Consider the following 21,016-nt stretch of genomic DNA (forward strand, 5'->3'; position numbering starts at 1 on the left):
CATCAGTGCAGCTGATGAAAACAGGGGCACCATATAATCACTGTAGCCAACTCTCATCAGTTATCTCGTAGTCTTAAAAAAACCACACACCAAAAGTATCAGGCTTGGGTTGCCAAGAGAGATTAAGCTGCTTGTTCACTAAACTTTACGAGGTTTTGATGTTCGGTTCCCTACATAAGCTGATGTTACCATCCTTTTTTTTATTTATGTATTTATTAGATTTATGTTCATCACAGTCAGACTCTTACTGGGTTTACAATAGATCTAGAGTACACAATAAAATGCCCACTGCAGAGGGAGTCAAACAAACCAACGGACAATAAATTCAATACAATTAAAAAAAAATCCAAGATAAACAACTGAATAACCGGTCAAATATTCACATAAACATTTACAAAGCTCCTAAAATTGGGTAATGATGCTTATATTGACCCTGTATCTTGTTTGAAACACTCCAGTTGCAGACAGAAAAATCAGTGATCAAAGATGCATATTGAATATGTGTGGAATATGGACAGATCAGAATCAATATTATGCCAGCTTGTAGGGGCAACTGATTAACCACCATCAAATCTGTGCCAACTCTTAGTACAATCTTCCAATTCTACTCCCATTTTCACACACAGTACCTAAATCTAAACACCTTGTTACAGGTCTTCTTTTCTTCCTTTTACCCTTCCCAGTATTATAGACTTTTTTTCAAGGACCCAGGTTTTCACATCATGTGTCTGGTCATTTGTGCTTTGAGTAACAACTCTGGGTTGAATAAAACGTACTGAATATCGCTTTATGAGAATAAACAAGGGTTCTGCCATAGACCACAATTAGGTTGGTTGCAACCTAATAAAAAGCAAAACAAAAAAACAAAATAACCCCACAAACCTGTAGCTAGGTTTCAGAGGAACATCAAGAAATAACATTCACTTCATGACTGTGATGATTTGCGTAACGACCACCACAACAAAAGATTGTAAAATTGGGTGCAATTCCCCACTAGGGCAGGGAGGCAAGGAATACTGTGGGTCCCATCCCCTAGGAAGATACATCTGGTGGGGACCCAGGAAAAGGGCCTTCTTCATGGTGGCTCCCTCTCTCTGGAACATCCCGCTGAGACGCTGAGCTTGTCGATCAGAAAGGTTGGCAGTTCGGCGGTTCGAAACCCTACTGCTGTGTAATGGAGTGAGCTCCTGTTACTTGTCCCAGCTTCTGGCAACCTAGCAGTTCAAAAGCATGTAAAAATGCAAGTAGAAAAATAGGAACCATCTTTGGTGGGAAGGTAACAGCATTCCGTGGCGCCTTTGGCATTTAGTCATGCCGGCCACATGACCATGGAGACGTCTTCGGACAGCACTGGCTCTTCGGCTTTGAAAAGGAGATGAGCACTGCTCCCTAGAGTCAGGAATGACTAGGATGTATGTGTGATGGGAACCTTTACCTTTACTTTTTAAGCGGCCTTGTGTCACCATGGGTGAGTAGGCAGCAATACATTTTTTCTAAAATAAATAAATAAATTAATTCATTAATAGCCACATCTCTTTTCAATGGACATTCTGGTCCCAGGAAATTGTGGCCATAAGGTGAAGACTTACTTGTACACCAGCCAATATAACCTGCTCCCATCATCCCCCGTCAGTTCCAAATATTTAAGAAGTTACCAGATGGCTTGTTCCAAAATATGGATTGGCTTCCAATTTACTTGTTTTTTTTAAAAGAAGTGATCAGATGGGATCAGGAAAAAAAAAACAAGTGGTGAGATGCCCGAAGGCTTCAACTGCTTATTGAAAGGTTACCTACTCCATTGTGAAGATAAAGACATCCTATCCTACAATACGCATTTTCTTCTCATATACTCGATATTTACTCCTATTCTTCTTACATTTTTTTCATTTCATTCAGGCGGCCTTTTCTGCTCTCTTATGATACCATTGTGTTAAAGAAAAGCAGTAAGAGACCGAAACTGTAAAAGAGAAGTACTGTACTTAGAAACACGCCTATAGAGCAAGAGATATGGCAATTCTATGTTAGATTTCATGAAGAAAAGATGAATGGGATGTTAGGAAAAGATATTTCATAAGGTTTTTTTTTAATATATATATATATATATATATATATATATATATATATATATATATATATATAATCAGAATAGAGACATCAGTATGACCCCAGGTTTTTTTTTTAAATCATTTAAAGGCCTCCGAAGATTAGAAGAAGAAGAAAACCTTCTGTGTTACCTGGTTTTGTTTTAAATTTTCTATCCTTTAAACCAACACTGTAATCTGGAATGTGACCCAAGAAAACCATCACCTTCAAAAATTCTTCCGAATGTAGAAAAGAGAAACCAGCTCACACGCAACAACCAAAAATGTCATAAGCTTGTTGGAAGAAATATCCATCCGGGAGAAAGGCACTGGAGACAAAATGGAGGCTGGAGGCTGGAGGCTGATTGGAAAGAGGATTTAATGATGAAGCAGAACCACATGTTTGTGATTCTGGGCAGCTGGCCACATGGAGTTGAGAATGGTTTTTTTATATATATACCTTCTCTTGGGCTTTGCACTTGAGCTTCCTGTTCCTGTGCAAGAACCTGTATTCTATTGGCTGTTGTACTTCTGATCTCATGCAAAGTTTCATCTGATTTGTCTTCTAAAGGAAAGGCACTTCTGACACCAACTGTCAACAATACCTCAACTTTTTTCACAGACAGAAACTTAGGATTTCAGTACATCTTTTTTTTAAAGGTTCTTACTCATATACAGCATTATGCTTTGGGTTGCAAATTTGATAAAAAGAGTGAGCTGACTCACAGTTTCAACCACGGATGTCATGAAAAATCTAAGAACAACCCGCACCATGAGACGGTGAGCAGCGATTGTGCAGTGATTGAACACCAAAATGCACAACTGATTCATGCAGAATGTTTGTTTTCCCACACAGCTCATATTTTTGAGGTGCAGAGTCCTTTCAGCAGTTCCAAGAAGGTTCCACACACATTTGCACTATTCAGGTAGCCCTGAGGGCAAAGGGAAACCTCCAGGTGGCCTCAATGGCTCTCAGAAAGAGTGCTAATGACCAGGAATATAAATCCTTCCATTCTCTAACATTCAATCAGAATTGGAGAGGCTTCTTGGGCTGAGAAGCGAAATGTCTTTGAGGAAAAACGAAGTCCAGTTGCCTTTTGAAAAAGCACCTTTGGGACAACCAACACCTGGATGACTGAGAAGCTACATAGACAAGCATGGCATAGGACTTGGCTACTTGAGAGTATGCCAATCTCCCATACCATCTGCCCAGCCAATTTCTTCTGGCAGAGTAATCGAGGTTCCTTCAGTTAAGCAATGTCATCTATTGGGATCCTGGAATCAGGTCTTCTCTGTCACACGCCTTATCTCTGGAATAAATTCCCCCTAGATCAAAATGAACTCTTATCCTGCTGTTGTTTCAAAAAGGTCTGAAAACCTGACTCTTCAGGCAGGCCTTTAGTGAGGATGACTGAAACCTCACTGTAACCTAGTTTTTGTTGTTGTTGTTGTTGTTGTTGTTGTTGTTGTTGTTTCCAACCAATTTGTTATTCTGGCATCTCTACTCTTCTTTTGTTTCTTGTTGCTTTTATTGTCTTGTTTTCCATATTTTAAATCATTTGTAAATCTCCCAGAGCCACTGGGAGCCAGGCAGCATATAGATTTAAATAATAACCACAGCAGCAGCTGCCAAACTCGGATTAAGCAGAGGTCATCAATAAGACAAAAGATGAGAAAAAAGATAAAGACCCATAAATAATGGAGCATTGTAGGATAATAAAAGAAAAAGGTGATGTTACCTGTGTTTGTTATACTACAAGGGGCATAAAAGCACACTTTTACTGGTGAAAGAGTAGTGTTATACATATTGTATAGTATCTCTGTTTTCCTGGGATGTTTTCAGGAATAAAGTTCCAAGTATAGGTCTTGTTAACTCATAGTACTAATGGAAGCAGACCAAAATATGATACTTTTGGTGAACAAGAAAATAGCAGAAGCATTCTGTGTCTTATCCAGAGTCCATTAGAGGAATATTAAGCCTGTGCCTGAAATCCCCCCCCCCCCCCCCGATTTAATTTTACTACAAGAAATGCCAATAATTCCACAAAAAGAACTAAACCACAAAATTTGTCTCTCATTTTTTCCTTCCCAACCTAATGACCCTTTCACCTCTCTTTGAGAATATGGACCAAGTAAAAAAAAAAAAAAAGATAAGCACTTGAGGAAAAACTGTCCACCATAAACCACCTTAGGCGATAAACACTAGTTAGTGTCTGATCAGGATTTATACATTGCGTTTAGCCATCATTTGCTTAATACCAGTCTGCGGAATAAGTCACCATTGGTTATATTTGTACAATATGCTAAACCACCACCGGGGCTCATAAATCACAATAGCTGGGTTTACAGCATGCTAAGGCAGCACTAAATAAATCACATTATTTAGTACACTGTGTGGGCCCAGCTTTATTTATCCATTTCATCTCAGTAGGCAACATTAGAGAGACGTTCAGTCTCAGCCAAAACCCAAGAACGTTGCAGCTCTTAAGTTCAGTGGCTTCCAAATAAACGTTGGTATGTCCCAGAACAATGATCCCATGCACCTCTCATTACGCTCACTAAGGCATTGCAGAGAGTGGTGAGGACAGCAGAAAAGGTTATTGGAAGTTCATTTTCTTCTATCCAGGACAGGGGCATAGAAGTGATGCTTGAATAAGGTCTACAGACAGTATTGTCTAGGATGCTACGCATCCTCTCCATGACCAGTTTTCCTCGCTATCTTCTGGGAGGAGGCTTGGTGGTACCTGAAGCTGAGCATCTAGATTCAATTACAGCTTTATTCCCTATAGTATCAACCACAGTGAAACCTCAGGTTTCCCCCTTTCCGCTATGTATTCAAAATGGACAATGATAAGACAGACAGACAGATATATAAATAGATATAGCACTTAGACATATATATTACGTCACTGTGCTTTTACAGCCCTCTCTAAGCAGATTTACAGAGTCCGCATCTTACCCCCGAGAATCTGGATCTACATTTTACCAACCTCAGAAGGATGGAAGGCTGAGTAACTTCGAGCTGCTCAGAACTGAACTCTTGGAGTGAGCAGTGAGTTAGCCACACAGTATGCTCTCTCTGTGTGTGTACACACACAAACGTACATTTGTACACACACAAATGTACATCTATCTATCTATCTATCATCTATCTATCTATCTATCTATCTATCTATCTATCTATCTATCTATCTATCATCTATCTATCTATCTATCATCATCATCATCATCATCATCATCATCATCATTATCTATCTATCTATCTATCTATCTATCTATCTATCTATCTATCTATCATCTATCTATCATCTATCTATCTATCTATCTATCTATCTATCTATCTATCTATCTATCCATCCATCCATCCATCCATCCATCCATCCATCCATCCATCTATCTATCAGCTATCTATCATCTATCTATCTATTATCTATCTATCTACCTACCTACCTACCTACCTATCTATCTATCTATCTATCTATCTATCTATCTATCTATCTATCTATCATCTATCTATCATCTAGCTAGCTAGCTAGCTATAGTGAGAGAGAGAGAGCATGTGTATATCTGTGCATATGTATGCACGTGGTTATAAATATATTTTGTTTTGAGAGCAGGCAACATAATTTGCTTTACAATTTTTAAAGTGTGGCAGTGTGTTCATAGTAAAAAAAAGTGATAATAAAGGTGATCTTATTATCTTATCTTGCTATAGCTTGGTAGAACCTCGGAAGCACAACTAGGAGCATCCTACCTATAGAATCATCATATGTTTGGATCTCTCTGGTCAAAACAGCAGCAAACAAAAACTCTGCTGCTTCAGACACAGCTACTCGCTCCGTTTCATAGAAGCGCTGCTGCTGCCACCAACAGACCAATTTCAGGAGAGCTAGCGCACCACCTGGCCCCTTTGAGTCTTGAATTCACATTCCGTGTGTGTGGGAGGGGGAGGGGAGAACAGCTATCTCCCTTCTTTCCAAATATTGAGGTTATAAGGGCATCACACTTTAACGCACAGGGTGTTTTCCCAGCGCTTCCCAGAGGCACAAGCAGAAGAGAAGCACACAGTTAGGCTGTGGCTGGAAAAAACTGTTCAATTGTCTGCAAAACGCTTGATAGTGGGCAGTGACCAATCAGACCCAAATTAACAGGCGCACAGCAGTAGAGGACATGCTGGAGGAAAACAAGCTTAATGCAAAGAGGAGCTAGAAGCAATTTATTAGGAAGCCCAAAATAGTTCTTCTACTTCAGTCTAATCTCTCTGGCTCTTCCAACCGCAGCTTTTCTGACCCAGCCAAGAAGTCATCAAAGCTGCAGTCACCTGGAACTGAAGCAGTTGTCTGTCTACAAGCCATAAACGTGACAGCACATTGATATGTTTTCTTCTCTTGGTGTCCCTCCTGGTCATATTGCTCTCCACTCTTAAAGGAAAAGCTAAGTCATGGCAAGCTTCAGGACTTCTGGTCAGCTGATGGGATCCACGGGGACATACAGCTATGGAAGTCAGATTGATCCTTAGGCAGCAGCTTGAAAAGCAGATGCATTAACTATTACGTAAGTGGCATTATGGTTAATGATCTGATTTCACTGACATCTAGATTGAAGCCATCTTTCAACGTCTAGTTAATCTGAGCAGTTATGACCAGACCAAGTGAGCTGGTGTCAAAGAGTACACTGTAGGCTCATTCAAGTCCAATGCTCAATTGAGGGCTTTGATTTGGAACCATATCCGATGGGTACCTGAAGCAACCTAGGCGTCTATAGTCCACAGGAAACTGAACAGACTCTACATTCTCTGAAAACTTTTCAACTACGTTGGGATGAAATATAGCTTTTCCCAAGGATTTTCACAGTACCCAGTTGGCAAATCGTCCTGGGCACCCTTTGTTTTGAACTATTACCATCTGGCAGACAGTACAGGATAATAAAAACAAGGACAAATAAGCTGAAAAGCAGCTTCTATCCCAGGGCAGTCACTATATTGAATTCTACGGTATATCGTTATATATGATATTGCAATATCAATGCAATATCAGAGGTTTTCAATTCGATTGTATGGAATGTGAAGGATGCTTGCTTGTGTTTTTATTTTTATAGTTATAATATACACTGAAGATGGCATTTAATTTTGTTGTAATTTTGCTGTGCAATGACAATAAAGTAAAATAAACTAAACTAAATGCCAAAATGGACATTGTTGTTCCCTCTCTAGTCTTCCTCTACAAGGTGCATTTTTTACATGACCTGTCTGAAGTTTTTTATTTATAACTAGCTGATGTAATTCACCTGCCGCTGATTTGCTGCCACCAAAGTGAAACTGAGGAACGGTGTCTAAACTGATGTTCTTCAATAGGTTCCTTTTAAGAAAATCCCATATTATTTCAATTTTAATGAAATAAACATTTTTGTCCGGAACAATGAAGGAAGAGGAGGGCGAAGAAGCAACGCTTACTTTCAAAACTAAGCCACTTTCACGCTCTAAGGAGAACAGTCTCTGCTGGTATTCTGATGGGGATTGTTTAAAAAAAAGTCAACCATTGCAGAAAGCCACAACTATTCTTTACAAACAGACCCTATAGCCCCTCATTTTATTTTCTGGCAAGTCAGAATTACAGGCTCTTTCACACTTTGGGGAGCCAGCATGCTGATTCTGCTTTAAAATGATAGCATTTCGGCCAACCGTTCTTTAGGATAGTTGCAGCAAATGGCTATCGCAACCTTCCCTACCTCTTTTACAGAATGCCTATAGTAAGAGTGCCAAGAAATTGGACATTAACCACTGCAAAAGTAGGACAATCGTTTTCATGGACTAGTGGAGGCTGCGGTAGACATTCGCTGGGCATCCTTCTGTCCTAGGCAGACTGAGCTGTAAATACAGACATAGGCCAGATGCTAAAATTACTGTAGACAAGGATATCAAATATACCTCCAGCTCAGCCTGATGAGATTCCAATGCAAATCTGCATCTTTTGAAACTTACCACCTGTGCGCTCATGTAAGAACATTAAGGCCTGTTGGCTTCTCTCCAAAAACAATCATGAATGACTTAGTAATCATCTCCATCATCCCATTCACAAGGGATCCTGGTCTTGTTTTTATACTCACATTTGAATATCCCATATTCAACGCTGCCCCGCTCATCTATCAGACCATCCCTTAAAATAAATGCTCAGCACAAACCAAAACCGTTCGTTCTTTTATGTCAGCAACGTGCAATTTTCTTTACCCCTGTTTTATTTTGTTTCATTTTTATTTGTCAGGTTTAGATAATGTCCATCTTGCTGTTTAACTGACTCTGAGCAGTTCATAAAGAAAAGCTACAGAGGCATAGGATTAAAAACAGAGTTAAAACTGAATTAAAAAGGAAATGAAAAGGCAGAAGAGAGTGCCCTGAAGCTCTCAAGTTTACCTACTTTCGTTCCAATTTCCAGGAGTGTAAAAATGGTGCAGTTCTGGGTTTCTATGCACATACACAGGTCTAAACAGGGCTTTCAGAATAACAGAGTTAGAAGGGACCTTGGAGGTCTTCTAGTCCACCCTCCTGCTCAAGCAGGAAACCCTATACCATTTCAGACAAATGGTTATCCAAGCTCCTAAAAACCTCCAGGTTTCTTCAAGGTTCAAACCACCAAACCAATTACAACATTACCTTGCTGAAGTCCTTCACAACATTTCTTGTTAAACTGAAGTTCAAAAAGTTGGGAAATTATCCCTTTTCCATTGATATCCAGCAGGCTTATTCTTATTGTAACACAATGTTTGCTTTGGAGGACCTTTCCCCATGTAGCATCTTCAGATAAGGCGGTGTTACCTATGTGTCATAGCTTTCCTGGGGAAGAAAGCTATGACAAATATAGATAGCATACTAAAAAGCAGAGACATCACCCAGCCAACAAAACTGCACATAGTCAGGGTTATGGTTTCCCCAGTTGCAATGGATGGCTGTGAAAGTTGGACCATAAGAAAGGCTGAGTGCCAAAGAATGGAGGCCTTTGAACTCTGGTGCTGTAGAAGACTCCTGCGAATCCCTTGGACTGCAAGGCCATCAAACAGGTCAGTCCTAGAGGAGATCAACCCTGAGTGCTCTTTAGAAGGCCAGATCCCAAAAATGAAACTCAAATACTTTGGCCACCTAATGAGAAGGAAGGACTCACTGGAGAAGAGCCTAATGCTGGGAACGATGGAGGGCAAAAGAAGAAGGGGAAGGCAGAGAATGAGGCGGCCGGATGGAGTCACCAAAGCAGTCGGCGTGAGCTTAAATGGACTCTGGAGGATGGTAGAGGACATTGTCCATGGGGTCGTGATGGGTCAGACACGACTTCCCAACTAACAATAACTACTACTCCCAACATTTGCAGCTAGCTCAGCCAATGACTCTTGTTATGAAGGAGGATTTGACTTGTAATTAGGAGTCTTCCGGAGAAACCAGGAATGCATCATGCCAAAATTAGGGTCTCTTGTTCCTCCCCTTGCCACGCACAGAAAAGTTGGCCTGAACTCAGATCTTTGTTGCAAGACTAACATTCCTAAATTGTTGCTGCACACATAAACAGCCCTGACACTTATTTGTTCTTCATAACACTGTTGCCATGTTGAGTTTTACAAGACTGTGTTTCCAAGATGAGTTCGCTAAATTGTTGCAATATAAAGGAAACACTTAGCCATCGCTGACATTTACTGTCTCTTGATATGTAACCCATGTTCCAGTTCCTACTGTGAATGTAAGTAATGGTAAGTAACACAACCAAGTTATTTTGGTTTTTCAGTGGGCAATGATGAGATGCACTTTTTTCTGTTGGTCCAGTGGATTCCATAAACAAGATAGTCTTTCCATTCCCTTAAAATGGAAATAAGGGCACAAGCTCTGGATTCCCACTTGAAGTCTTATGCTGGCACTTACAGCACTTGCTCTAGGCCAGGGGTGTCAAACTCAAGGCCCGTAGGCTGGATTCGGCCCCTGGGGTGCTTAGAACTGGCCTGCAGGGCCATCCTGGAAACAGCAAAAGACTGGCCCTCAGTGCTTCTGCCATTCTCCTCTGGCTGGCAGAGGGCTAGCAAAAGAAAAAAAAAGAAGAAGAACTGTTTCCCCTTTTGCATTTGAATATACAGGAAGGGACAGGGAAGGAGAAAAGGGAATGTTTTACTTATGTTTTAATTGAAGGAGAAAAGTGAGAATACAATAATGTTAAATAGACTAATAACGATACAATGTTTTAATTGAAGGAGAAAAGCAAAAATACAATAACGTTGTTAAATAGACTAATAATAATACAATGAAACACTGACATATATATGAATAATTTATAATTTTTTGTTATAAAATGAAGGACAAAGATAATAATGAATTTATGTACATTTGATAGAGGATTGGTAATATAATATATAACTCTAAGTGCATACTATAAAGATATCCTGTTGAAAATAGTGATAGATATATAAACATAAACACTTGGTAAATTATTTTATACTGTAAAAATATTTAAAATGAGACAATGATTACATAAGGGTACGTTGCTATTAAGCAGACAATCAAGAATGTAAGATAATTAAGTTTATTGAAAAGAAAGAAATATTATTCGTAATTGAATATATGCTGTACAATGAAAGTGAGGTTTTTGGTTATATTAGATGGAAAATCTGCAAGTGCATATGTAATCGAAAATACAGAGGCAAAAGCACTTGTAACCAAATGACATGCTGTATGTAATGGATGAAAAAAAATTAACGTTGTCTTTTATGTTTAAAAATAAAAAAGGTGAAAAAAAAAGAAAGGGGAAAGGGGAAGAGGAAAGACAAAGAAAAAGAAGGGAAGATGGGAAGAGAGCAAGGAAGGAAAAAGGAGGAAAGAGGGGAAGGAAGAAGAAAGGAGAATGAAGAGGAAAGCAAAAAGAAGAAAAGGAAGGAAGATTATAATGAGAGTGAGGGTGGGTCTCTGAAACGCACTTGGCCACCACAGTTGCCCCTGACACAAGGGATGTTGAGTTGGCCATGCCCACCCCAGCCACACCAACCCTCAGGGCCCCTGAGGTCAAACACAGCCCTGTGATGGAGCCCTGAATGAAATCAAGTTTGACACCCCTGCTCTAGGCAAACTACCTATAAGGAAAAGCAGGATTCTGAAGCACGTCTTTTAAAAAATGATCAAAATCATTTAGAAATGGGTGTATTTGCATTTCCCAGCATGACTGCTCCTTGCAATGAGTCTTGGAACAACAATACTTGCCCGATAAAATGACTTCCTCTTGTGATGCAGTGCAACTGTGTGTATCACTTAAAATCAGATCCTCTTAAGTGCCCTTGTCAAAGCATGAACTCTTCCCCAATTTTGCTTTGAACAAATTGCACTATTTGCCAGGCATTGTCTGTTTTGTTGCTATTGCAAAATGCTGCCAGGTGCTGAAAATACGAAGCAGCATGCAAATATTTTTTTTAACAATTAAAGGTGATGTGCAACAATGTTCTGTGCTGGTGTTTATCTGTCATTTGAAACAGAAGGCAGAAGAGCTGACTAACCAGCCCCACAAAGCCAAATATACTTAGCTTTTGAAAGAGATTCATATCCCACCATTCCTTCAAGAGTGGGGGTACCATTCTCGCTGCACTCCTTCTTCCAAATTCTCCCCACTGCAGTCCTGTGGAGCTACCTGCCCTGAAAGACAGCAACTGGCCCTAAAACGCCAATGAACGTAGCTGACTGTAGTTGACTAGAATATGAACTTCCCAAACCTAAATTTTGGATATGTGATGTGACACCCAGAAAAATATGGCATCCTTCACTTAATCCTCCAAGGAAAGGCTGAAGGCAAATGAAGTCCAGGGAGAAGGAGAACATCGTGGCTTCAAAATCTAAGGGACTGGTTTGGACAAAACTCAGCTGCACTTTTTTGTGTGGCTGTTGATAAAAATAGGATCGCCAATATAATTGCCAACATCTGATGACTGATATGGGAAGAGGAGGAGGAGGAGGAGGAGGAGGAGGAGGAGGAGGAGGAGGAGGAGGAGGAGGAGGAGGAGGAGGAGGAGGAGGAGGAGGAGGAGGAGGAGGAGGAGGAGGAGAAAACTTAAATTGAACATTTCAACCAAAACACCCTACAGCTTTGGCTGAATTCATCTGCTGTGCCTCAGTTTAATCATGTTGTGTATGTATCAGAGTTGATATTCAGCCAGTTCTGACAGGTTCTGGAGAACCAGTAGCAGAAATTTTGAGAGTGGGGAGGGAATGGGGATTTTGCAGTATCCCCTCCCAGGCCCACAAAGCCACGCCCACAGAACAGGTAGTAAAAAAACTTGAATCCCACCACTGGTACATCTGCATTTTGAGTACCATGTTATGAAGTGCAGTTCCAGTCAGTTCTCATGTTAAGGCATGGATGAAGGAGGGAAGGTTCATCATGAAAAGGTTGAATGCTCATTTTATTGTGAGAAGGCATAAAATGCAGGAGTCTCCAAATGTGAGCCTCCAATGTATTCCAATCTATTGTACAGGAGAAAAGCTCCCACACGCCTTTATGTTTTATGTTTTCATTTTGCATTTCTTAAAACTTCTGGAAAGAGAAAAACCATCCTCTAGATTGGGAAAAGCACCTACTCCATTTAAAGAAAGAAAAAAAAAAGCAGGTATTATATTGGGAGAAAATGCCATCTTCGAGCAGATGATAAATGCTTCTAAGCAGTGTAATAACGGGAAAACTATTCCACTCCGTCTGTAAAATCATTAGCTTAACTTTCATTCATCAGAAATAGTGCAGAGATAATCACTAATTAAGAACTGGAATCTCTTTAACAGTTTGTAGAAAAGACTTTGGGAGATAACATAGTGAGCAAGTGTGTGATCTTTCCATAGATATGGCACCTCTATTTCTCTGAAAGCTTTAAACAGAAATTGGGGGGGCAATGCTTCCAGGAGGTTGGGGGTCTGCCCCATCAATTAGAAAGTATGTAGGTATAGTAGGTGTATCCCCTCAAGGCACAGATTTTTCTTTTTAAAAAAAGTTTGGCTCATGATTTAAACTGAACAGAAATGGAACGGGCAAAGAACAGGCAGACTAGAGACCGTGTTATAAAAGGAGAGAAAGAAAAAATAAAGCAACCTCACCGACTTTTTAAAAAAGCTTGGATATTTTAAAAAGCACACAAAAAGAAAGCCTATCCATGAATTCAAGACAAATAAATAAATAAGCAACTTTGGTTTTAGATTACAATAATGATTTTTGCTCATTTCTACCTAACCTTCCATTGAATTCAATTCTTTGAGAAGAAAGAACTCCTAATAGACTTGGTTGGGGGCAGGGGGGGTAGCCAAACCACGTACAATGCTCACGAACTGAGCCTTCAGTTTCTGCAAACATTTCAGAACAATGCTTCACTGACTCATTGGCTAAGTTCACCCATCCCATGAAGGCATTCTCTGTTGCCGAAACCATCATTTAATGCATGAAAGGATTTTACAAACCAGGATTGACAGATCAAGGGGCAGAATCGTCTTACCATATACTGAACCATTGCCAAATAATGGCTCAGTATATGGTAAGTAAATATATACTAATATAATATACTAATATAATACATAAATGTAAGTAAATGTATAACCAATTTCATTGTATTTAAGTACAATAAAAATTATACTTATACTGCATGAGTCAAAAAGAGGGCTTTGGAAATATCTATTGACCCCTTACATCCTGGACGTAAATTGTTTCAACTTCTACCCTCAAAACGATGATATAGAGCACTGCATACCTAGACACAAGAACAGTTTTTCCCCAAATGCCATCATTGTGCTAAACAACTAACCCCCACAACACTGTCAAATTATCTACCAAGACTGTATTACTATTATTCTTCTCTTCCTTCCTAGTACCTATCTCTTTCCACTTATGACTATAACCATGTTGCTTGTATCTTAAAAATTTATATTGTTCATTTGTTTCCTAGTACAATTTGATTGCTTATTAGTAACCTATGACTATCACTAAGTGTTGTATCTTATGATTCTTGATGAATGTATTCTATCTTATTTTTCTTTATGTACACTGAGAGCATATGCACCAAGGACAAATTCCTTGTGTGTCCAATCAAACTTGGCCAATAAATAATTCTATATTTATTCTATTCTATAAGGAACCAATAAAGGAAAATAATTGTAACTCAGGGTTGAAATGAGGACTCCTTGGTGCTCTCTGAGCTTGGATATTTTCTTGGAGATACATTTCATCACCCAATCACTAAGTAATATCATCAGTACTCGTTTGGGTTGATGAAAAGTTTGCAAGAAAACAACCAATTTTGGAGAGCTCAAGAACTCCTCAAATAAGGAACATTTGGAGTATGTATAATGAATATTAGAATGGCAGATAGATCCTGTGGAGGAAAGGCTCCTTGGAGATTCTGCCTTTAATGACAAGCTGAGAACACACAGGATATAAGTATTCATCAAAATCATTGGGACATTGGCTTCTTCAGGATGGAAGCAGCAGTTCAATACTCACAGGTAAAGGAAAAAATAGACTTTGGAGAGACTTCTTATGAAGTGTCTCTCACTGCAGGAAGGGGAAAAACAGGTTTCTGCATGCTTCTCATTAAGAGAGCAATAATTTAAACCTAGACTGAGCAAACTAAGATTCTAAAATACAGATGAGGTACCCCCACTTGATACAAAGTAAATTCTCAAATAAATCTTCAGCTTAGGGTTGTAAGGGGAAATTGCTTTCAGCTTCTTTCAAAGGCTTATCCGCATGGCGATAAATGCTTGCTGCAATATATACATATACATATGTAACTAGGAACCTATCTTAATCACAGTTTACTATGCTTTTCCTTATTTGAGCAAATGTGCCACAAATTGTTTGTTTATATCTACCCTCTTTCCCTGAAAATAAGACCTCCCTAGATAATAAGCCCAATCGGGCTTTTGAGCGCATGCACTAAAATTAGCCCTCCCCCCAAAATAAGCCCTTCCTGAAAATATTGCAACACAGCAGCAGCCATGAGGTCACCATGCTCGCCGTCTCCTGCACCTCAAAAATAATAAGACCTCCCCAAAAATAAGCCCAAGTGCTTGTTTTGGGGATAAAAAGAAAATAAGACCCTATCTTATTTTGGGGGAAACACTCTCTCTCTCCCTCCCTCCCTCCCTCCCTCCCTCCCTCCCTCCCTCCCTCCCTCCCTCTCTCTCTCTCTCTCTCTCTCTCTCTCTCTCTCATCTATCTATCTATCTATCTATCTATCTATCTATCTATCTATCTATCTATCTATCCATCATCTCCACTGTGAATTACTATTTTCTAACTCCCGAACCCCTGCTACTCTTTTAGATTTTTTCCCTAAATGAACATTCTGATATTTCCCCAAACATTTATCCTTTGTTATATTTAAATTATAAATCCTCCAACAATGTGCTCAGGTGTCTTAAATCCTCCCTACTCCAGAATCTGATTCTTGATTTCTCGTCAATCAGATTTCCCAGCAAGGATTTATCGGGGGGGGGGGGACGGGACGGGACCTTCATCTAATAAGAACTTAAATTCTTACTAATACTTAACAAGCATGAGAGGTCTTCTTTTTAAAGCACCAATCCACGTGAATGCAGGATTCTGGTCCTATGTTATGAGAATTCTAAAAGACTTTATCCATAACTCCATTCATATTTCTCTGTATCAACTTCTAGCATCACAATCATATTTTAGCTAAAATGCTGTATCTCAACCCAAAATCTAGACAACATATTTATGCATAAGCAACATTCTAAGCTCTAATAAACGCTACAGTTCTGGTAGGACACTGTTGGAAAACCGATGTTGAGGGGAGGGGAAACACAGGGAATGTATTTAAATGTCTGTTAGACCTAAAGATAGAGGAACCGTCACAAAAGATTGGGCAGGTAATATTTCCAAGAGGAATACTGATTATCGTTAGCTAAATTCTCCACGAACTTTCTTTTACAAAGGGAATTGAGAGCCAAAGAGCATCTCACTATTAATTTTAATAGCTTAGTTCTTTTCCGTTTTTATTCACCGTGGCTGATTCCCTGTTGGTTTTTCACCCAGCAATGAACAGATGATCCACTTCTGTGCTAGACTGCATTAAATATGTTAGGTATAATTGCAGATTGCAAAATATCAAATACTGCTAAGAGCAGCAGAAAAAAAATGATTGATGAATAAGATACAATCTGAAGTCTTGGTGGAAAGCCTGAAAAATGTCATATGACTTCTCCTTGAGAAACTACTCCAAAGGGAATGCAGAAAATGCCTGACTCTTGTCTTCCTTTGGGTGGACACCGAATACATAAAGAGAAGGTCTTCACAACCAGAAGTTGATTAGAACCTGTCTCACTGGTGTTACTTTATCCAAGAAAGACCTCAGTTTCCTCTACTGATTTCCATTTTGGAAATGGCATCAGAGGTCTGCATTGTTGTATACATGGCAAGACCCATAACTGTACCCTAGATGTACCTGCCACCTACCATTAAACCATTAAATTCTACTTAAGTGACCAGAGTGAAGAAGTAGCAGCAATCTTTGCCATCTCTCATGCTTACAAACAGAAGAAAAACTGAGCTCCACCAAACAATATCAGGCAAGTCAATGGGGCAAGTGTGACAACGGTGGAGGAAGTGGGCCAACCCATGACAGATTCTCAAATTATGGAGTCAGTTTTCCCCAAGGTTTTTAGACATCTTGATCATTAGATCTGTTTCTTCTTAAGCTACTGAGAAATGCAAGTCCTTTGTCAAATGTTATAGTTGGAGAAGGGGAAGGAAGAGGAGGAGGAGGTTGAGGTGGGAAGATCTTACAACACCAACTCTAGAGGTTTGTTTTGTGACAGCAACATACCACTCAAAAACTACGCATCCTATCAGGGCTGTGATGACCCCAGCAGAAGGTGTGAGAGAAGGAAGTCTCTTCCCTTACTTCTACCCTAAGCTGTTTCAGAGCAAGAAAATTAAAATTCAAAACAAAACATAGGAAAATCAGCAATTACCAAACACTTTTGTGTTTTGCCTGCGATAGGGACATATTTCTTTTACCAAGAAACACCACTGATGTCACATGCTAGTAGGAAGTGAATTGTCTCATAACATTATACTAGTTTTCATGACATACTATATAGTCTTGACAGCTTAGGGAAAGAAAAAAGCAGCAGGGAAGGGAAAAAATCAGTAAGGTGGGAGGACAGGATATAGGCTAGTTATATGCATGCTGACCAAGAAGCCTAATGCCACCCACAGAGAGGCAATTTCTTGAGCTGCTGTGCCATCTTAAGGGAAACTTACGGTGACTATAAATGGAGCCCTTCCATCTGTGCTTTTCTATATCTCCTCCCACTTTAATTACTGTACAGTACTGAGAATCTCACTTAAGATACCACAAGTGTGGAAGAGTGGGCACTCTGGATTTACCCCTGAACATTTACACGTTGGTGGCACAACGAGAAATTTGGCTTTGAAGAGCAAGTCTGAAAATGATACCGTTTAAGAGGCTCTGCAGGAAGGCAGGAGCATATTAGCAGGCTCTCCTCCAAAGAAAAAAGAAAAAAAAAAGTGGACGCATTTTGCAACAGGAAGTTACGAGCCAGGAGAAGTCGAACTAAGACTTGCTTACAGGGAAATGCAGAGATGCAGAACCATCCTTACAAAACAAGTGATTTGGGAAACAATAAGAAGATAACGCTCATCTGATGATTAGGCATCACTTCCCAAGATTGAGTAGTATGAACCACTTTCTAAAAACTCATCTACTGTGACCACCTGATTTGGAGGACTTGAACGGACATTATTTCACACCCTAGGTAAGACAGGCATTCTATTTGGAGTTCCTTCCTCTTCTGTACTCAGTAATCTTATTCATATACCTCGGCCAGACACAAATACCTTAGAGATTCCTTCTCATCCCCAGTTCCCAAATATATTATTCTGCAGCTAGTTAATTTTTCCTCCCTAACCCAATGCAGATCTCCCAGCAGCCTTGAGGGCTAGACCAATGCTTGTTCTTGCTTCCTAATTGAGACTGCTGGGCTTTTAACTCAGTCTCCACAGCCTTGTGGACGGCACATAGTAGTAGTCTTAAAACTTAAGTAGCCACTGAAGAATTTGGCATGCAGTGCTAAGACCAACAAACTTCACAGCCAAGGAAGAAATCATGTCCAAGGAAAAATGTCTCTAGTATCTTACCCCTGAAAAACAATTGGACCTTCAGGTCCTAGTCTACTCATGATGCATGAGTGGGACAAAAGTCCTAACAGTAGCAAATGCATTTAGATATGCATCTGGCAGAGAAAACTACTTGCATGTCACTCATTTCGCTCAATCTTTTAATATTATTTTAGACGTTGGCTTAGTCTTTACAGCAAAAGGATGAAAGCAATGCCAAATTCCTCGGGCAAGTTTTGGTGGACTAGTAACCCAGTTTCCTGCCATCCTATTGCTTGTGCCTTCAAATATAACCCCCCCACACACACACAAACACACACACACACATGCGTACAAGTTTAATTACTCAACTGTAGAAAGGAACAGAAATAGCTCTGGGAGAAGATCTACACTATCACTTGAAAATATACCAACAAGACCCCAAGGACACACTTTTTACAGGATGGACAGACAAGAGCTTTGGATGTTGAAGGGCTCTACTTTTAAAGGTGTCTTCCCCTCTCCTGCCTCCCCAGATTTTGAAGTAGAAAATCAGGAGGAAAAGAAAAGGAAACCTCTCTTAGATCCCAGGTTAAATGCCTGTCTGTTATGTCCCTCTAAGGTAGCGATTCCTGGTACCCACAAGGTGAGGAGAACTGCTGCTATCATCATCATCATCACAAAAATTATAATCAAGAGACTACTTGTGTAGAGGAAGTGGACCTGACCAGCTCTCAGATCTTGGCCTCTTGGGAAGCAGCCTTTGCCTGACAAGTTTATATTAAAAAAGCATACTTTGATTTCAAAAAGGGAAGGAGGAAAGTCAGAAGCCATTCTGATCTGTATTCAAGAAGGGAAAAAAAGGAGAGGAGAACTAACCCTGACACAAACAAAATAAAATACAAAATGTATATGAAACAGCTGAGCACGGAGATAATTTACCCAGTCTCCTACTTCCAGCAAAGGAGACAAGGATGATAGATTTGGGTTACTTTTTGGCAGTCAGAAGCACTTACGTTTGCCTTTTCATTTCACCCACAGACAAACCTGTTGGATTCCTCAGGACAAAAACACTCAGGAACCTCAGCTCCGAGATCTGGCATGAAGCTTGAACGGGTGGATGTCACCTTAAGGCTCAGGTGGACCACAGCTTTGGCACGGGGAGGGGGGCTGTTATTCTAGGGCGCATGAATAGCAGAAGTTACTCCAACTCCCTAATTCCACAGGTGACCTCCCAACATCCCAGATCCAAGCCGTTTATCCCACCTCGAGAAATTATCCCGGATCTGCTTCCTAAGCCAAGGCGATTGCAGCAGAAAACGATGCCAGGATTCAAGTTTACGCACAGGATTTTCTCGTGTTTCTGAGCTCTCTCCTGCAGACAGCAGACCGACACACACACGCGCCTTCCTTGTTTTTCCTTTAAGGGTGCTGAGCTGACCCCCGAAAGCAAAGCAGACCGCGCCATTCCTGCCGCCGCTCTAACCCTACAGGCTTCTTCTGCCGAAGCGCGCCCCCTCCCCAAAATAAATAAAATCCAACCGAAGGCAATTTTCTCTGCCCTAGCAAAACCGCACGGCTGCTCTCGGTGTATCCAAGAGACACCGACACCTGAACCAAACCCACGGAGGAGATGAGGAAGGACCAAAACCACTAACCGGCAAATCCCAGACAAAAACACTTGGGGGTGCGGGGAGCGCTTCGGTGTATTCCTCCCCCCCCCCACCAGGGCGGAATAAAGGGTCCTTTAAAAAGTCCTCCCGGTCACTACTTCTGAGCAACCGTGGACAAGAAGGGGCCGTTGCTACGTCCACAGCCCTCCGCGACCACCCTTCCCTCTTTTAGACGTTACAGAAAAGGGCAGCTTTAAAAGGCGCCTCGAACCCGTCGCGGGGAAAGCGCAAACTCGTTTTTTGAGGAGAAGACGAAGAAAGCCTGGCGAGCCATGAAAGGCGTCCGTCCGTCAGCTGTTCCGAAAGAGGGAAAACCCCAAACCCCCACCCCCAAATCTCCTCCTTTCTCCGGTTCTCCTTCTCTCCCTTCGGAGCGCAGGGAGAGCCAGAGAAGGGTGCAAGGGGAGCTCCGGGCAGAAAGTCGCCAGGAGTTTTCTCCCGTCCCCGTCCCCCTTGATTTTTTTTCATTCTTAGCGCAGGTCGGGGAGGCTTCCCATCCAGAACCAGCCACCCTCGATGGGAGGAAGAAGAAGGGAAAAAAGTCACCACAGGCGAGGAAATCTCCCTTCCTTTCCTTACCTTGGCTGAGAAGGAAGAAGCAGAGCAGAGCCAAATCCGCCTGGAAAGCTTTCATTCCTCGGAGTTGGAAGGGAGAAGGGAGACGAAGTTGCGCGCTGGAGCTCAGCCACAGTTGGAGCGCTCGCCCAGCGATCCTCCCGGCCGGCGCTCCTCGATTTGTTTCTCTCGCTCTCTCGAGTCCCCGAAGCTTCCCCGGCTGCAGCTGCGGCGGTTAACAGAGGCGGAGACGAGGGGCTAGAAGCGGAGCCGGAGCGAAGCAGCAGCGGCGGCAGAAGAAGCAACAGCGGCGTCTCCTCAGCCTTTTTCCTCCCTCGCTGCCCGTCGACTGGCGAGCTGGCCGGCCTCGTCGCTCATGTACGCGCTCTCCGCCGCTCCATTCCCGAGCTCCGAGCCTCGCCGGCCGCCGCCTCCGCCTCCTCTTCTCGCGAAGGAGCTCCTCCTACCGCCGCTGCCTGCAAGACGGGCTGACTGACGCGGCGAGCGGGGAAGGCTTTCAAGAGGAACTCCTGGCCAAGGGAAGGGAGGCGGGCGGGGGGTGGGTGGGAGCCGCGAG

The 21,016-nt window shown here is 41.4% G+C and overlaps 1 protein-coding gene across 2 annotated transcripts in view; it reads right to left on the reverse strand.

The window, feature by feature from the left end:
• Positions 1 to 20,763, reverse strand: part of KIRREL3 (kirre like nephrin family adhesion molecule 3) — a 694,474-nt gene extending 673,711 nt beyond the window's left edge. For both annotated transcript variants that reach the window (XM_081961293.1, XM_081961291.1), the window contains exon 1: positions 20,464 to 20,763. In XM_081961293.1, coding sequence (XP_081817419.1) covers positions 20,464 to 20,518 — 55 coding nt within the window. In that variant the 5' untranslated portion in view covers positions 20,519 to 20,763. The remainder of the gene's footprint in view (positions 1 to 20,463) is intronic.
• Between the last annotated feature and the right edge of the window lie 253 nt (positions 20,764 to 21,016).

The sequence above is a fragment of the Natrix helvetica genome (genome assembly GCF_964273705.1).
Source record: "Natrix helvetica genome assembly, chromosome: 8".
Lineage (NCBI taxonomy): Eukaryota > Metazoa > Chordata > Lepidosauria > Squamata > Natricidae > Natrix > Natrix helvetica.